A 15,834-nucleotide genomic window follows, 5' to 3' on the forward strand; every position below is an offset into this window, starting at 1 on the left:
CTTTCTCTCGGCAACCTCAACTCTTTTTTCCTGCTGTTTCGCAACAAGATCGTGGATATGTTTGTATTGTACGTGTCAGTCTCGGTTTTTGAATCGTCACTCGCCTGCTACAGGAGAACACACCCTTACCTTTTTCACTGAAAAGGGAGTAACCACAAAAATTACACACCTCAGCCTATAATTATGTTGATGATACATGGGCTATTAGTGATAGCAGCCATGATGATGCAGGAGCCCATCAACCAACACCCTTTTGACATAATCTGTTATTGTTTTGATGTGTTCTCATCTCCCTGGTGACTGCACTTCCATCTGACCAGGGTGTGATTTAAGAATGCACAGAATGTTGTTTCAGTGTGCCCGGTCCAGGGAGAGGCTCGCTGCTGCATTCTTCTTTTTTTATTCAGTGGTGTGTGTGTCCAAGTAGGTCTCTGCCAGTTTCTGCACTGCGTGACACACATGGGTAGAGTCAACAACAGCCGGCTGCATCACTGACGTGGGCAGTGAAAGGTTCAAACTGTGTGATTCATACCAGGAATATTCCCCTGCAGACACAGTGGTTAATCTGAGCGCAAGTTTTCAGTTGGATGTGTTGTGTCTGCTATGATCATCAGCTATTTGTTCAGTATTGGCATGTCGGGGAGTCTGTGCTTGTTCATTTCAATCCAGAAGATGTTGGCTCGGAGTTCAAGGAGAAATAAAACTGTCTCAGTTAAACACTCTGGTGATTCAGGGAAGGAGGTGAAGACTGTATGTAGGTGGCCAGGTTTGGCTGCCAGACAGTTTATTACCCTGAGGACGCAGTGATCCACTTACTAAACTTAATACCCTTCAGTTTACATGTTTTCTACTACAGTGCATATGGTAACAACCTCTTCTCCCCAAAGTTTCATTCCTTGGATCTAATGAGGTGTTAATTCTTCGGCTTAGCTTTGTCAAATATAATGACAGTAATGGCACTTAGACATTCCTTGCACTTAAAAAGTATTTTTCACCTTTCATTTAAAAAAAAATTACAAATATAACTGTCAGCTGGTTGCCATATCTTTGTTGTGGCAACGTGCAAATCAAAGTTAATGACTCATCTGGGGAGAGTCATCATTTTGCTGCTCACGGTAGATCACACCGTCTTGTGTCAGGCTTGTGTTAGCAGGTTTCGTTCCTTCTGCCCAGTCTATACTCTTTAAGTACACATTACAGTAAAAGTTCAGTTCACTGTTACAGTTTGTTTACGAGCCTCAGAGTATTGACACTCAGGTTTGCGGCCCCTCATCACCAGGGAGTTGCGCTCAGGCTTGTAGTGAAAGTCTTGTCTTATTTCTAGTCAAAGACAAATAAGAATACCTTTACTGTTTGCATTTACTCTCAGAACATTGACAGCGAACACTACATGATGGATGTATGAGTTATTTTGTGATTTCTGCTGTACTGCTTAACTATCAGTATCTTAAGAAGCAGCATTACGATCAGTAATGTCAAAAGCTTGTAGAAACTCAATATAATGTTAATAATATAATATAATTTAATAAATGTTTTACCATGAGCAGTATCTAATTAATAATCCTTTGGAATGAAACCCTTGCAGCTCCCAACATGTTTGAGCAGCGGGTCCTGGATCCAACATTACACAGGGCCTGTTCTTCCCCTTCATACCTCCACTATCAGTTTTTTGCCTTTAGGGCCAATCTCTCATAGATGTGACAAGAGCCAAAGGCCTTTGACTTATAGACATGACATGCATGAACGAGAATGTCCCTTTGGAAACTAAAATACAGTCTGAGCCGACTGCTGGTTATGTTTTTGTTTACATTTTTGAATACCTCATCAATCCTGCTATCTCATAACGGGCTTCATATGCAGAGTAGCAGAACAGAGATTTGGGTCTTTGCACTATATGCGAATCGGAATATTGTTGTCAGTCAGTCACAAGCTGATGCTAATAGCTATGAACTGTGCCAGAACATTCCACGCAGTGTTGGACTTTCAATTTAAGCCATCGTGTTAACTTCGTACTAGAAACAGATTTCATTTGTAGGTTAAGCAGCTCGGTAGTGGAGAAACATGATGGTCTTTAGAGCTCAAATGTCCTGTGCTCTCCTGGCATATCGCGTCTTTAGATACTGAACGGACAAAAAAAATACTGAGATGTTCCTCAACAGCCCTCATTAATACAAATGACAGAATCCTTTGGCTGCATTTACTGATCATTTCATTATTGTATAATCTCACTAGGGTGACGCCGTGGTGCGGGTGCAACTGTCACATCAAGAAGATTCCTGGTTTGAATCCCGGTAAAGCATGTTATCCTTGTGTCTGTGTGAAAATTTCCTCCCACATTCCAAAGACATGCCGATTTTGGGTTTGGTTAATTGAAGACTGAGTATGACCTGCGATACACTTGCGACCAATCCAGGGTGCACTCCGTCTCTCGTCACCCCAGCTACCACCGCGACAAACAAACTATCATTAATCTAATATTTCTTACTGAATTAAACTACAGTTGTTTAGTGGGTAAAGAGTATCTTCAGGATAGCTTAACTCTGTAATTTGATCCACTTAAGTGTCTGCTTCAATATTTTGACAATTTAATGCTCACTATTAATGTAATACTAATAGGTACAGAAACTGCACAGTCTCTGTGTTGTATCCTTAAGGCCTACTTCCATTCAAAAGAAGGTTATGAAATTGATAATTTAATGTAAATAAACAATAATCCTGCAATAGGATTGTAACAAAGAGTCTCTTAGCACCTTCTGTTTCTTGCTATGTAGTTATGCATGTAAGTCATAAATCTGTCTATTGTGGTAGTCAGAGGTGCAAGTGTTTTACCACAGTTACAGTACGTGTTTGCATTCTCCTCACGCTGACGTCCTGCTGTTAGCGGCTGATGCTGCGAGCCACCGAAATAACTTCACGACTAGAATGTTTCTCATTGTGTCATGTGTGTGTGTGTGTTGCTGCCAGCAAAAGCAGCGAGATGTCACCAGAACAGAATTCACCTTTTATGTATCCTGGCAGCTGCCCAGCACTACTTTTGTGTGATGGAGAGGTTTCATCAAACCGTGTTCAGCAGTTTGCTTTATTCGAGCAGCAGTGCAGTCCTGAAACCTCATCAGTGGCCAATTAAGCACAGACCATGAGTGAATCACTTATCCTCACCACCACTGTGCTGTTTGTTAGCTCTGCCGCATTCTTTCTCATTCCTTTCCCTTTGACATCATCTGCCACTAGCGTTTTGTTACGCTGTGAACAGTGGACATTTACACAGAGAATTAGCAGGGTGCTTGGTACTCTACAGGAGAAGCTGCCCAGGCTCATGAAACTATTTGACATCCTCAGAGGCTGGGAAAGTTTGGGGGCGGCTGCTCCCTGTCATTATCACAACTGCACTTATTTCTTGAGGCCACAGCAATTAAGAGACGTTGATGATGGTGAGCCCAGTAACCCTGCTAATTGGCCCAGACTGTTAATGAGTAACTGCGTCTACACATCTTGTCCCAAACATTTGTGGAATGTGCAGATGATGAAATGGGCCAGAGTTTGGACTGATTTGTGAGAAATTCATGGCTGATGTCCTGGATCCAGCATCTGGGGTTTACACTACTAATTCATACACACACATTTGTAAAATGTCCAGTGTTATTCTACCACATAATCATGTTGTCACTTTTATTATATAAGGTTTATCATACAAATTCAAAATAATTGATGTGCAGTTTGTCCTGATCTGAAAAACAACTGCAACTGTGAGGTATAAGCCACAGTTCTGCAGTTCCCTTGAAAGACTGATGCAACACCAGACTCTGTGTTTTGAATTATAATAAAGATGATTTTTTTAACTATTTGGTTGAGAGAGAGAAGCAGTCTGTACTTCATTAGCTTATAGTCTATGAGTATTACTTGTTGCACGTCTTCAACTAAGATATATCCACATTTTCACAAGATGTGTTTCAGTCATAGACACACTGGCTCTCTCTCTGCAGTTTGCAGGTGTTGATGTGTTTATGAACCTGCATGTGCTCTACCCATCATCACAGCACACCTCAGACCTCTGTCTCCACACGCATTCACAACAATGTTCCTATGCAAATTTGAGCAGTTTGTGCCGTAACCTGGCAACACATTCACAGGTTATCAAGCCAAAAACAAAAGCAGCATAAATATCTCCCTGCCTAAAACATTGTGTGCTCTGGCTGTGGCCCACTAATATTTAAGAGGATAGTGTAAATACATTATATAATATCTAGTTTAGTTAGTTTAGTAGAAAACATTGAACACCTCTTCCAAAACAGTTAAAGATGTGAGAGTATATTTAAGACTCACTTATTACTGGTGTTGCATTCTGTCACTGATCAAATTACGAATACAGGCTGAACGTCCCCACTCCCTGAGCCAAAGTCAAACAACATGGAATTGGATACATAATAGTCATTGCCAGGTCAACTCCCTTTTAGCAAACAGCTTTTGTGGATCTTCATTTTCATACATCTACAAAAATGAGGGAAGTTCTCACAAGCTTCTGGAGGAAATATGTGCTACTGTGCATACTGCAGTAACGCATCATTCTGTGAATACTAATTATAATTGTCATATTTTAAAAACTCACTTTGATCAACGACTGGAGCATGTTTGTCTGCCTTGTCATGGAGCCTTCTAGTCGCATGATGGAAAATAAAATAAAGCAAAAGCCTAAAAGAGCACAAACACCTTGATAATGAATGCTGACTGTAAACACCATGCTATTGTTCACATTAAGTTATTTGTTCTATCTGGAAAAATGACAACAATGACAAACCAGTGGGTAATGTGATTTTCCTTAATATTGCAATCATGCCAATCTGTAAAAGAGGAGTAGAACAGTCAGAACTCCATCACATGGTTTTACTACACATTGGCGTCTCCATAAACATGATGTATAGTGTTACATTTAGAAATTCACAACAGACTTTGTGTATGGCAGAATCTGTAAATGTCCGTGCAAACGCTCACGATTCAAATCCAAAATATCCTCTAAGGAACTACAGATTTACAAAACACATCAGAACTGTTTATTTTTATTTATGTAGCCCATTCTCATGAAGTGGTCTTAAAGGGCCACCATACTCCATGCCATAAATCAACTATATACTGTATACACATAAACTGTACTCAGTGCTCACAGTTGAACACAATGAAACATTACACTGAGTTCGCACAAATTTTTTGTTTGCATTTTTTATTCTCTTTGTCTTGAGAGAACATTTGGATTTCATGAAACTCTTTGACTTTTTTTTAGACACTTAAACAATGTTAGTCATGTGTCTTTGGTTTCAGATTCTTCCCATTCCTTTTCAAAGTGGTTAGACAATCCATGTCAACGAGACTTAGGCCAGTTGAAGCGAAGTGTTGCTGGAGATGAAATATGACTTATATCAATGTTGACTGTCTTTACTTGTTGCTCAAATATTAAATATGTTATATGAAACAAGTCTTCATTAAAATGTTTCAAAACATTTAGATCTATGTTTTTATATTTTGTTGACGTGTGTTCTTTCATAATTCTCAATGTTTCCAACAATCTTCAAAACATCATTGTAGATTTTCATCGACAATGATTGTGTCAATGTCATCAAACTAGGTCCTTTGTCATCGTTTTGCTTTAAAGCGCCCCATGCACAAATTTAACCTTTTTAATCTGCCCAACGCAGGACTCTAATTAAATCGACATGCAAATGTTAGCATCCCAGTTGTTACTCAAACTCATTTATGTTAACTCATCTTTTTTCTCCCCCAAAGTTTTTGACAAGTGACCGTTGCCTACCTGATCAATCGATGGCGCTGACGGTGAACCTGATCGGTCCTTCACCATGGGGCTTCAGAATACTTGGAGGAAGGGACTTCAAGAAGGCCCTAACCGTATCAAAGGTACTTGTCGAATGCTGCCCTGTTGCTGAACCTCGTCACACCTTGTCAAACTATATCCTCTTGTTTTTGTCAGAACAGTCTCAATTGGCATGTCATGCAAAGTCAACTTCCTCTGCACTACAGTTCTTTTCTTGTCTTTGTTTGTGTCCATGGGCTGCTCTGTACCTATTTCCTTGACTACTGAACCTGTTAGAATAGAATGGAAGTAGATTACATTAGAAGGAAACCACTGATTACAGTACCAGTGGAAGTTGTGTTGGGAGGTGAGGGGGCTCCTGGTCCCAGAGTGCACACGTGTCGGTGTGTATTTAACTTTCTGCCAGCGTGCATCATTAAACTTGTACTTAACTTCATGGATTCTGTTTTGACTGTCCGTATTTTCACAGTCCCTGGATAAAGAACTGCATTAGAAGAAGTGAAAATATTACCACTGTAAGCAGCCAGCAGCCAGTAAACAACACCAGGAAATGTTTCTTAGATGGACTTGTGCATGCCAGAGACACCCAGTTCTCCCACATCCTGGTCCTATATCATCACCTCAGCCTGGATTTTCCAGAGCGGCTCCTCAGACCATAAAAAATAAATTATGGCAAAACTATGGCGGGTTACCAATGCCTCAAACAGACTTTCAAGCTCCTTCATAAGCTTTTATTATTTTGCCCCCTCTTTACAACTTCTGCTAGAAAAACATGTCTTCTGATGAATAATGGGCTCTCGGTCTGATTTTGTTACTGTCTAGTAAACAACGCCAGCATGTCTTCTCGTCTCAAATATCAGAGGGTTCTCTGAAGTGACAAGCATTCCTGCAGAGTGAAAAACTTCATCAGTAAAATTTGTTTGCAGAGTCCAGTTTGAGAAATGGCTCGTCTCACCCCATGGCTCACTTCCAACCCCAGCCGCCCGCCCCCTATACATACTTAAGCGGCCATAGGGTTGGACGATCTGAAGTGGTTGCGCTTGGCACTGAGACGACATTGATGCCCTCTTTTATTCCTGTTGGCCTGAAAGATGGCTTGCCCCTGTTTTTCTCAAACACAGACCCAGACCCCTGCAAAAGAAAGAACCCCCAACAGCTCTTAGTTTATGTGAAACCAGGCATGTCCTGATCAGAAAAGGCACGCACTATTGTGGGTCACCACAGCAACGCTTAATTGCCTCTGGAGTGGGCCCACAAACATGGTACCTCTGCCGTCTTGCTTGGCTTAACTTACAAATAGCCGTTTGACTGGCATTCCCGATGCATCCATTTTTCCTCTAGTGCTGCAGAAAAGAGCCTGGACCCTCATCAACGGGCTCTTTATATAAGTTGTTTTGAATTCTTTGCTTTATTGCCCCGATCTCTTTAATTTGAAGGCGAGCACTGCTTCTGCTTGTGGGAAATATTGTGTTTCTCTCTAAAGTTTAAATCAGTTGCAGCGTCAACCTCTCATCTTCCCTCTTTGTTTCAGTAAGCCTGTGTGTTTGGGTGTATACGCCTGAGACACAGGGCCCAAACGGAGACTGGTGGCTTGGACGTTATGTTTGGGCCCATTAGTGTGGAATTCACTCTGATGTGGTTGTATAACATTGGGTTTGACATGCGGTGCGGCTGGTTGCAAAGGTCAGGCCCAGTCAAACCATCAAGTAGTGTCACACTAATGACTTCTCCCCAAGGGTGTCATGAATCTGTCCACTGTTGACCGGCACTGCCTGGTTCCATATGTGTGTGAAATGCTGTGGCGTCTGTTGGTATTTACTATGAGTGGTATGAGTTGCAGATGGAGGCATCTCATCAACACCTTTTCTCATGCCATTGACGAATTGTCCGCACATCCACGAGATACCAAGCTGTCAACACTTGTGTCATTTTCAGAGGAGGACCCCAGGGCAAGTTACACCTAACTGGAACTCAATCTTCTCTTCAACAGGTCAACGGGGGCAGCAAGGCAGAACACGCAGAACTGCAGCTTGGTGACGTTATCTTGGAGATCAATGGAGAGAACACATCCGACATGCTGAACGTGGAGGCCCAGAACAAGATCAAGAACTCCAAGACCCAGCTGCAGCTCATGGTGGAGAGGTACGCTGCCATGCAAATATTCCTGCTAAAAAGACGTGCAGTTTTAAATGCATACAGTATACAGAATATTGGATTCATAAACATAATACAATACAGTGCCAGGCAACCCTTTGTAGCATAGCCCCTCCAAATGAATATCTTGCACTTCCCAAATTTTCTGTGTTTGTGCCCAGACCAGCCTCCCCAGCCTTTATCTTCCTTTACACTGTTTTTAACTTTATCATTGAAGCACTGTACAAACAAAACAACTGATTGTAATCAGGGGAAATGCCAGCAAGTATGAGCGCCACACTGTTCCCTTCCCTGGCCCTTCTTAGTAAACCCTCTTTAGACATTTGCCAAGACCTCGTTTGGATGACAGGCAGTTGGCTACTGAAAAGCTTTTGCTTTTAGCCGGGACGACTCTTGGCTGGCATTTTGATTAAAGGTCCTTCTTAAATTCTCATTTCTTGTCACTGTCACTCTCGTCACTCTCTTTCTTAGACTTCTTGCACAGAGACACACACACGGACATACACACACGCCCTCTCACGCTCATGTGCTCTCACATACTTCCTCCCTGGATGTCCCCTGTCCGTGTGAGTGAATTTTTCCCTGCTGACCTCATGTCTCAGACCCAGCCAGAAACAACACCATTACTCCTTGCCTGCCCTGCACAATGCCACTGTGTATCTCCCGTGTCTTTAATCCCACTCTGTTGACTGTCAGTACTTTTCAGCAAAAACACTGTTGCGCCCCTTACAGCCTGCTGCATTAATGCTACTGAGACAGAATATTATGTGTTTGAATTATGTTCAGAAAAGCTCCCAAGAGCTCTGTAATTGAGTAGCACGACCTGTAATGTTTAGTTTAATGTACAGAGGTCGCTCCCTTTCCAGCTCGACATCTGGTTGGCGCTCATCCAACCAGCAGTGATGTGGGTTCTGACTGTCATCACACAAATGGTGTCGCCCACTAGAAGAAGCCTTCAGCCCATCCTCAGAATAGAAACATGCTGTTTCAGATGTATCTGCTGCTTTATACAGAAACGCAGGTTTATTGTTGGTGCATCATATTAGATGTTTGTCACAGACTTGGTTAGAATAGTTTTACATGAGAAGCCAACCACACCATCGCTGACTTCTTATTAACCCCAACAGCTTTTTAGTTGGACTTTGTTTGCTGCTTCTTGTATGGATCAAATACTTCATTGATGCCTTGCAGTCTATGTCAGGTCGACAAAAGCATCTGTCACTTATTGCTCTTTCTGATCGGGACAGCCCTTAAATTAACTCGTAGGTATATGTTCAACATACAGCCACAGTTCAATAGTTTCCCCTTTGATACTGATATGATGGTGTGTGTGCATGTTCAGTTGTTTTATCCCCAGTGATTCAGAACAAAGAAAGTGATTCTGCTACAATGACAAACATGAAACCCGACTATATGACTGAGTTATGCCTGATGAAACAGCAGGGATAAGTATCAACACATCACTTAAAAGTCTGGTAAAGAAAGTTACCTTATGTGCCTTGATGAGCTTTAAAATCTCTACAACTTGCGGAATCTTCTATCCTTATGGATAAGAAAATGTGTCCAAAAAACCCTCTTAAACATCTGCATGTCTCTGGATGTTCTGTCAATCAGATGAGTGTGGGCTTTTAAGGAGGTCTCATAAGGAGGCTTGAGCTAATATTGCCTTTTTCAGTCAGTTTCAGCTGAGGGGCTTTAAAATAGGCAGTTTGAGAAAAACGAGGACTTGTTTTGAACTGTAAATCACAGAAAGTTACTCTAGTGGAGGCCCATAATCAAAATATAGAGATGTCAATGATAATAATCTTTCCCCTCTAAGTGATTTCATATTTACAGTGAACACATTTGAAGAATCTGCCTGAGGCAGGTGAGCGTGACAAGTCCAGGTAGCCTCCACAGCTGTGAACAGCTAATATCAGCGAACGGTATCACATACTGATTTATGGTGGTATCAAATCTCTGTAAAGTCTAAGTCAGCATTTTGACTGGAAATTATTCTATGAAGAACACCTGTAACCAGGTCACCGTCTGTAAACTAGAAACGGACCAATCAGTGTATAAATCTGTCCTTGTCTGAAGACCACAATTTCCTCCGGTGTTGTGATGCACATGGTAGAAAGTTTAAAAGCACAAGGAGAACATTTTTCAGCTGAGCAGCTCTGAGTTTGATTCTGAAGTTTTAATGTCTGCCACATTAATATCTCTCCTACGGGAAGAAATGTCTTACAGCCGCTGTGTCAGTTTCTGTCTCCTAGCCATCTCCCTCCTGCACACAGTCTGTGCAGCTCAGCCGCGAGAGGTGTGTTTCTGGGTGATTTACCACAGGCATCCAGGCCTTCCTGTGTGCCTCATTACCTCGGGCTCAGCCAAGAGCCAGTCAGCCTCTGGCCCTGCAGTTGGGGGGGCACTGTGTGTTTGCATTGGCCTATATACTGCCCATATTTTCCCCTCCAAATTCAATGATGGTATTGCTTGTGTTTTCAATTTAAGTGAGTGAAGCAAAAGTGACTAGTTCGAAAGATGAGAACCAGCCAGAGAATCATTTTAAAAGGGGGGGGGGGGGGGTGAGCCTGCAGTACTTGTCTGCTGTAACATTAAGATTCATGGGGGCGTACTGAAGGGTGCTCGCCAAAATATCAGCCAAAAAGGATGTCAAAAAGTTGTTTTAATTTTTTTCTAGTCTGTCTTTCTAATCAAGTCAATTTAGACATATAACTTTCAATTATTTTCTTCTACACTCAGCATTTTCCCTGAAAGATCTTGACCATTATATTGCAAAACTTGAGTCCATCAGCTCATTTGTGAATGTCATTTGGACCAGGTTCACACACGTTGCTTATTTATTCAACATGAACTTCCCAACTGCTTTACATGATTTCATTCAATCACAAAGCAGATGAACAGACTTTATTCCACATGCGACATAGATAGAATTTGTTTGGTCTGATAGGAGTAATGTTGTCAGTTGATTTTTATTGTATTCTGTCTCTCCAGACCTGAACCTTCCAGCCCTGGACAGACTAATGGCATCAGCACGCCTGAACAGCTCACAGGACGCTTCCAGGTCAGTGCAGTAGCTCCACTGAGCTTTAATATGTCTTCAGTTTGTATTGATTATCAGCCATCGTATACAAGATTGATGTAAATAATTGTATTCTCATTCTCTTATTTGCCTCTTAACTGTGATCACTATTGCCTGCTTTTATTTTTATATAATGTGGTATTTTGGTTACACAGTGTATTCTGCTTTCTTTCTACTAGAACCTGATATGGATTTTTACTGGCCAATACCGATGAAAGCAGTACAATAATTCTTACCAATATATTTATATTAATAGAAAATGGCAGTGATTCCTATGCTGTGGTTTTCAAAACCTTATGACAAAGAAACGTAATTGAGGCTTGATATTTTACAATAATATCAATAAAAGTAAATACACATACAACCAAATGTATAGAAGAAGAAACAATGCATGTATATATATTTTTTACATAAAATGTAAACATAAATGCAAATCTTTTCTGCATTGTTTATTCTGTAAAATAAGTTAATATCAGCAAACATAGACCTCCCTAGCAATAAGTATCAGCTGATATAATTGGACAAGTGATAAGGCGGTCGGCCTGTTTGTTCTACTGCCCTCAAGATGGAAGTGGCAAACCTGCAGTATTAAGATGATTTTATGTTTAGTAGCATTAACTTTCCTCTGCCATGATGTTTTGTAGGAGGCAGTAATAGTGAGTCGAGATGAGAACCAGAACTACAAAGAATACACCATCTCCAGCCCTGCATCACTGTCTCCTGGGCCATATTCACCACAACCTCCTGCCAGCCCTGACCGGAAGAGGGAGAGGCTGACGCCAACCAACAAGAGGTCGCTCCCGTAATCCTCTATTTTTCACATTGGTCAAAAGCATAGATAATTTTCCATCATGCAGATCAAATTAGATTTGATTGCATATCTGATAGAAACATACATTACTGATTGGCTGCAGTGTGATATGATTCATTTTACAAAAATTCCCCATGAAATGTAAAATAAAGGCTTATGAGTCTACTCTACTTTCTGCATTGTACACATGTGCAGTCTGGTTACTTGAACAATTCTCCTGAAATACAAGAATGAAAAGATGCTCTCCACATGAGCACAGTCTATGGTTAAGTCTTAAAACAGCTCGACCTTTCAGATGAAAAACGGGTCCATTCACTGCTTAAACACGCTCGCATCTGGACAAAAAGCAGCAACAAGTGCTCTCTAGACAACAGGGCAGTCAATAGGTATGGGAATAACAGACAGAAAGTGGAGCCATGGGATTGTACTGTAGTAACAAAGGATATGCACAGGATATCACATTCCACCGTTAGCATTCACTTTAACAAAAGGCAGAATGTGGAACGTTCACCACACTTTCTCTGTGCACGGCCATTTGTTGTCTCCCGGATGACTTTTACTAGGTCACAGTTCAAACCCAAATCTGCTCCCCATGTGGACTGAAGTTTGTTGTCCTGCACTGCCCCGATGTTGTTCTCAGTGTTAATATACTTGCACATCAGCTCATGTTTATCTCATGTTTAACTCATAAATCTCTATTTCATCACACAACACTGCCGCAATGATTTTAAGAAGTGTATTTATATTTCAAATGATGGTGTATGATTAATTAACAGGTTATAATGGCATCTTGCATTATTCCTTATGTGGTATGACAATGTATCATTATGAATAGTGTCATTTTATGAATTAGATCTAGATATAGGTGATATGGATAAAACCTTGTATCATTATAGTATGTTATTTTATATTGTATCAATTATACATCACATCATATACAAATCCAACAATGCTATTCATTAATCTGTCTGATTTGTTGAAAGCATTGTTCACAGGACTCAAACAGTCAGTTGCACATAAGCAACGTATATCAATCATTCATGTATATGTCTTCTGTTGTTCTTACATTATAGTGTCCAGCTGCGCTCATGGTCGCCAGAGGACAAGGGTCACAGGCTGTCCAGACCTCTGTCACAGGTCAGTTTCTGCCACATCCTTTTCTTCCTTCTTCGTCACTATTGACCTTTGATTAAGCGAAGATGTTCATTCAAAAGTTGCTAATATTTATTGATAAAATAAGTGTCCACCCTGAAAATATGGCAATAAGATACCAGCTGCTGTGGCTCAGGAGGTGGGGTTGTTGGTCCACTAGAAGGGTTGGTGGTTTGATCGCCTGCACCTCCAGTCTTTGTTCTGAAGTGTCCTTGGGCAAGATGCAAAACCCCAACTTTCCCCCAATGACTGTGCCAAAAGTTTGTAAATAGTGTGTGATGAAGAAATTCTCTCTGAAATAGATTGGAAAAGTGATATTTACTCAGTCAGTTGTCTTTAATTAGTTGATGATAATTTTTAAGAAATATTTGTACTGTCAATGTCCTGATTTGAATTCAGATGATCGATTTTCTATAAAAAAAATTAGTTTTCTCCTTTGTCTTTTATAACATCTGTAGAAATCAGGATGACTGTCAGGGAACATTGAGCACATACAGTACATATATTATGCAGTCGTACCGGTCAAATGCACATGTCCTCACAGAGTTGATGTGTGTTTCACGTGTGGCTGCAGTTTTAGGCTGCAGTTGACTCAGACAGTACAGTTTAAGGTTTTCGTCGTCTCCGTGGTTCTTTCTGTGGGAGATGTATTTATTTTGACTGTACTGCCCGAGTCAGTTAGAATAACATGTCTGAATTCCAAGCCTTTCCTCTTTAATTGTTACTCTGATGCCACAGAAGATGCCCTACAAAAGTTTTGTGGCGAGGCAGGATACAGAGAGGGTTTGACATTTTTATAGCAGGTAGTGAAGAAACTAAAAAGGTCAGACTTTGAAAACATCTGACATTAAGCTGGAGCTGTTTCTTTCAGAGCCCACATGCTCCCAGGGGAAAAAAAGATTAATTTCCTTTAAAACAATGGCCTTAACCTTTAGCTGCCCGAGTGGAGTCTCATTATTCTCAGCAGAGTGGTCAAATAAAGACTTGGGGTTATCATTAGACTGCAGCAAAATTATGCTGCTCTTTTTTACCATTCCAGCGCTGAAACCAAGAGGGGGGACTCGGGTGTCTGGGAAGACTTCAGTGAGTTAAAGAGAGAAAATGTTGTGGGAAAGTTCATCATGAAGTATTTGAGCTATGCCTCCATGCTTGGTCTCAAGTATGGGTCCCACTGCAAACAGAACATGTGAGATGACAGAGTGGGTTATACAAATATACAAGTCCTTTTGTCATGACACTAGGAATTCCAGCCATTTTTATAACTCTGGACATTATATAAAGTTAGGAAATATGCTGAGGTTTGAACTTCAAAACATTCCAGTGCTCCTTCTAAGAGGCCGCTCGCTGAGAAGGTTCATTTTCTCTTTGGGATTCTTTGTGTTGTTTTTGTGATATATGGGATTCAGATGCACTGTCACTCACGTCGTCCTCCGGTCTCTGGAGTGGAGGCATGCGTCACAGTTAGTGGGTTTTGAATTGTTTCACACTGGGAGAAAGATGAGCCAGTGTAGCTATGAAGTAACCAGAGTCCACGTGTGTCTTTTGAGTTTGTTGTCATTAGTTTTTATTAATAGGTGTGACTTAAAATTCCACATGTACTCAGGACCACCTTGAAATCTGGTCAGAGCATAAGGCAGAGACGGAGAGCTCCTGGTAATAACTCATTTGGTGCGACTGCAGAATCACACAGCATGTTGTCTCCTTTCAAGTTTCAGCGTGTGCAGGATGTATGTGCAGACATGAGTCAACTCTCTGACTGGCTCACTGTTTAAGTGTATTCAGCAGAAATATGTGTGATATTCACTGGGCTGACAGCCACCACAGACAGACAGTAGACTGGACTGGAGATGATGGAGCAATTCAAGGCCCTCACGCTTGACGTGAATTGGCTCGTCTGTGCCATGGATCCCTTTTGGCTGAAAAGCTGTTTTAAATAAACCACGAAATTCCTTTTTTTTAATTTTGGAACTCCTCCGATTTATACATACAAAGATCAGCTTGTCATGGAGAACATTAACTCTGGAGGGAGTTTTTTCAGGTCTGAATGAATAACCCTGATTATCAACTTCAAATGCTTATGACAGGGTTTTGTGGCCATGCTGAAGAAAAAAATTACAGAATAGTGTAATTTTGAGAATAAAGTTGTAATATTTGGAGAATCAAGTGAATATTTTGGGGATAAAGTTGGAAATAGGACAAAATGAAGAGGAAAATGTAGAAAATGAGCAGTGCAGAACCTGTGCTGCTAGGGTTTCCACTGCTGGATCAAAAATCTTACACCAATCTCACTTAAGATAATGTGGTGCTGATTAGCCATTTAGTGTTTTGTTATTCGTGAAACTTACTCAACAAGATGCTCCACATTCCTTATTTTAACGGAGGAAACATGCTGATCTTCTGACATTTTCTTTCTAAAATGACAAATATCGTAAATTATGATCTCGAAATAGTATACAAATTTCAGATTTCTTTTCACTTTAAGTGGCCCTGATGCTTTCAAATACACAGTTCAACTTATACATACAACATTTATCACTGTATTATTTATTACTAAAGGCACTGTGAGTGAAATAGAGATGATGTTTTCATCAATCCAAAACCACAATCAAAATCCCACTGCGGAGTTACAATGAGGCTGTGGCGAGCCAACCGTTTTGGAGCAAACTTCCGTATTGGCTGACCAAAAAAACACAGCTACGTTGTGGCTGAGAGCTCCATCAGTGAGCCTAAAGGAATGAACTTGCTCCTGTCATGGCCGTCCATCCAGCCTCACATGTTTGTGGTATTTATGGAGCTGCACATCCTCCCATTCTC

The 15,834-nt window shown here is 40.9% G+C and overlaps 1 protein-coding gene across 1 annotated transcript in view; it reads left to right on the top strand.

The window, feature by feature from the left end:
• pdlim2 (PDZ and LIM domain 2 (mystique)) overlaps positions 1 to 15,834 on the top strand; it is a 37,398-nt gene that overhangs the window by 2,768 nt on the left and 18,796 nt on the right. The window contains exons 2-6 of the mRNA XM_061071425.1: positions 5,776 to 5,904; positions 7,812 to 7,963; positions 10,970 to 11,039; positions 11,702 to 11,850; positions 12,942 to 13,005. Of these exons, the coding sequence (XP_060927408.1) occupies positions 5,812 to 5,904; positions 7,812 to 7,963; positions 10,970 to 11,039; positions 11,702 to 11,850; positions 12,942 to 13,005 (528 nt within the window). The 5' untranslated portion in view covers positions 5,776 to 5,811. The remainder of the gene's footprint in view (positions 1 to 5,775; positions 5,905 to 7,811; positions 7,964 to 10,969; positions 11,040 to 11,701; positions 11,851 to 12,941; positions 13,006 to 15,834) is intronic.

This window comes from Limanda limanda, chromosome 5 (assembly GCF_963576545.1).
Source record: "Limanda limanda chromosome 5, fLimLim1.1, whole genome shotgun sequence".
Classification (NCBI taxonomy): Eukaryota; Metazoa; Chordata; class Actinopteri; order Pleuronectiformes; family Pleuronectidae; genus Limanda; species Limanda limanda.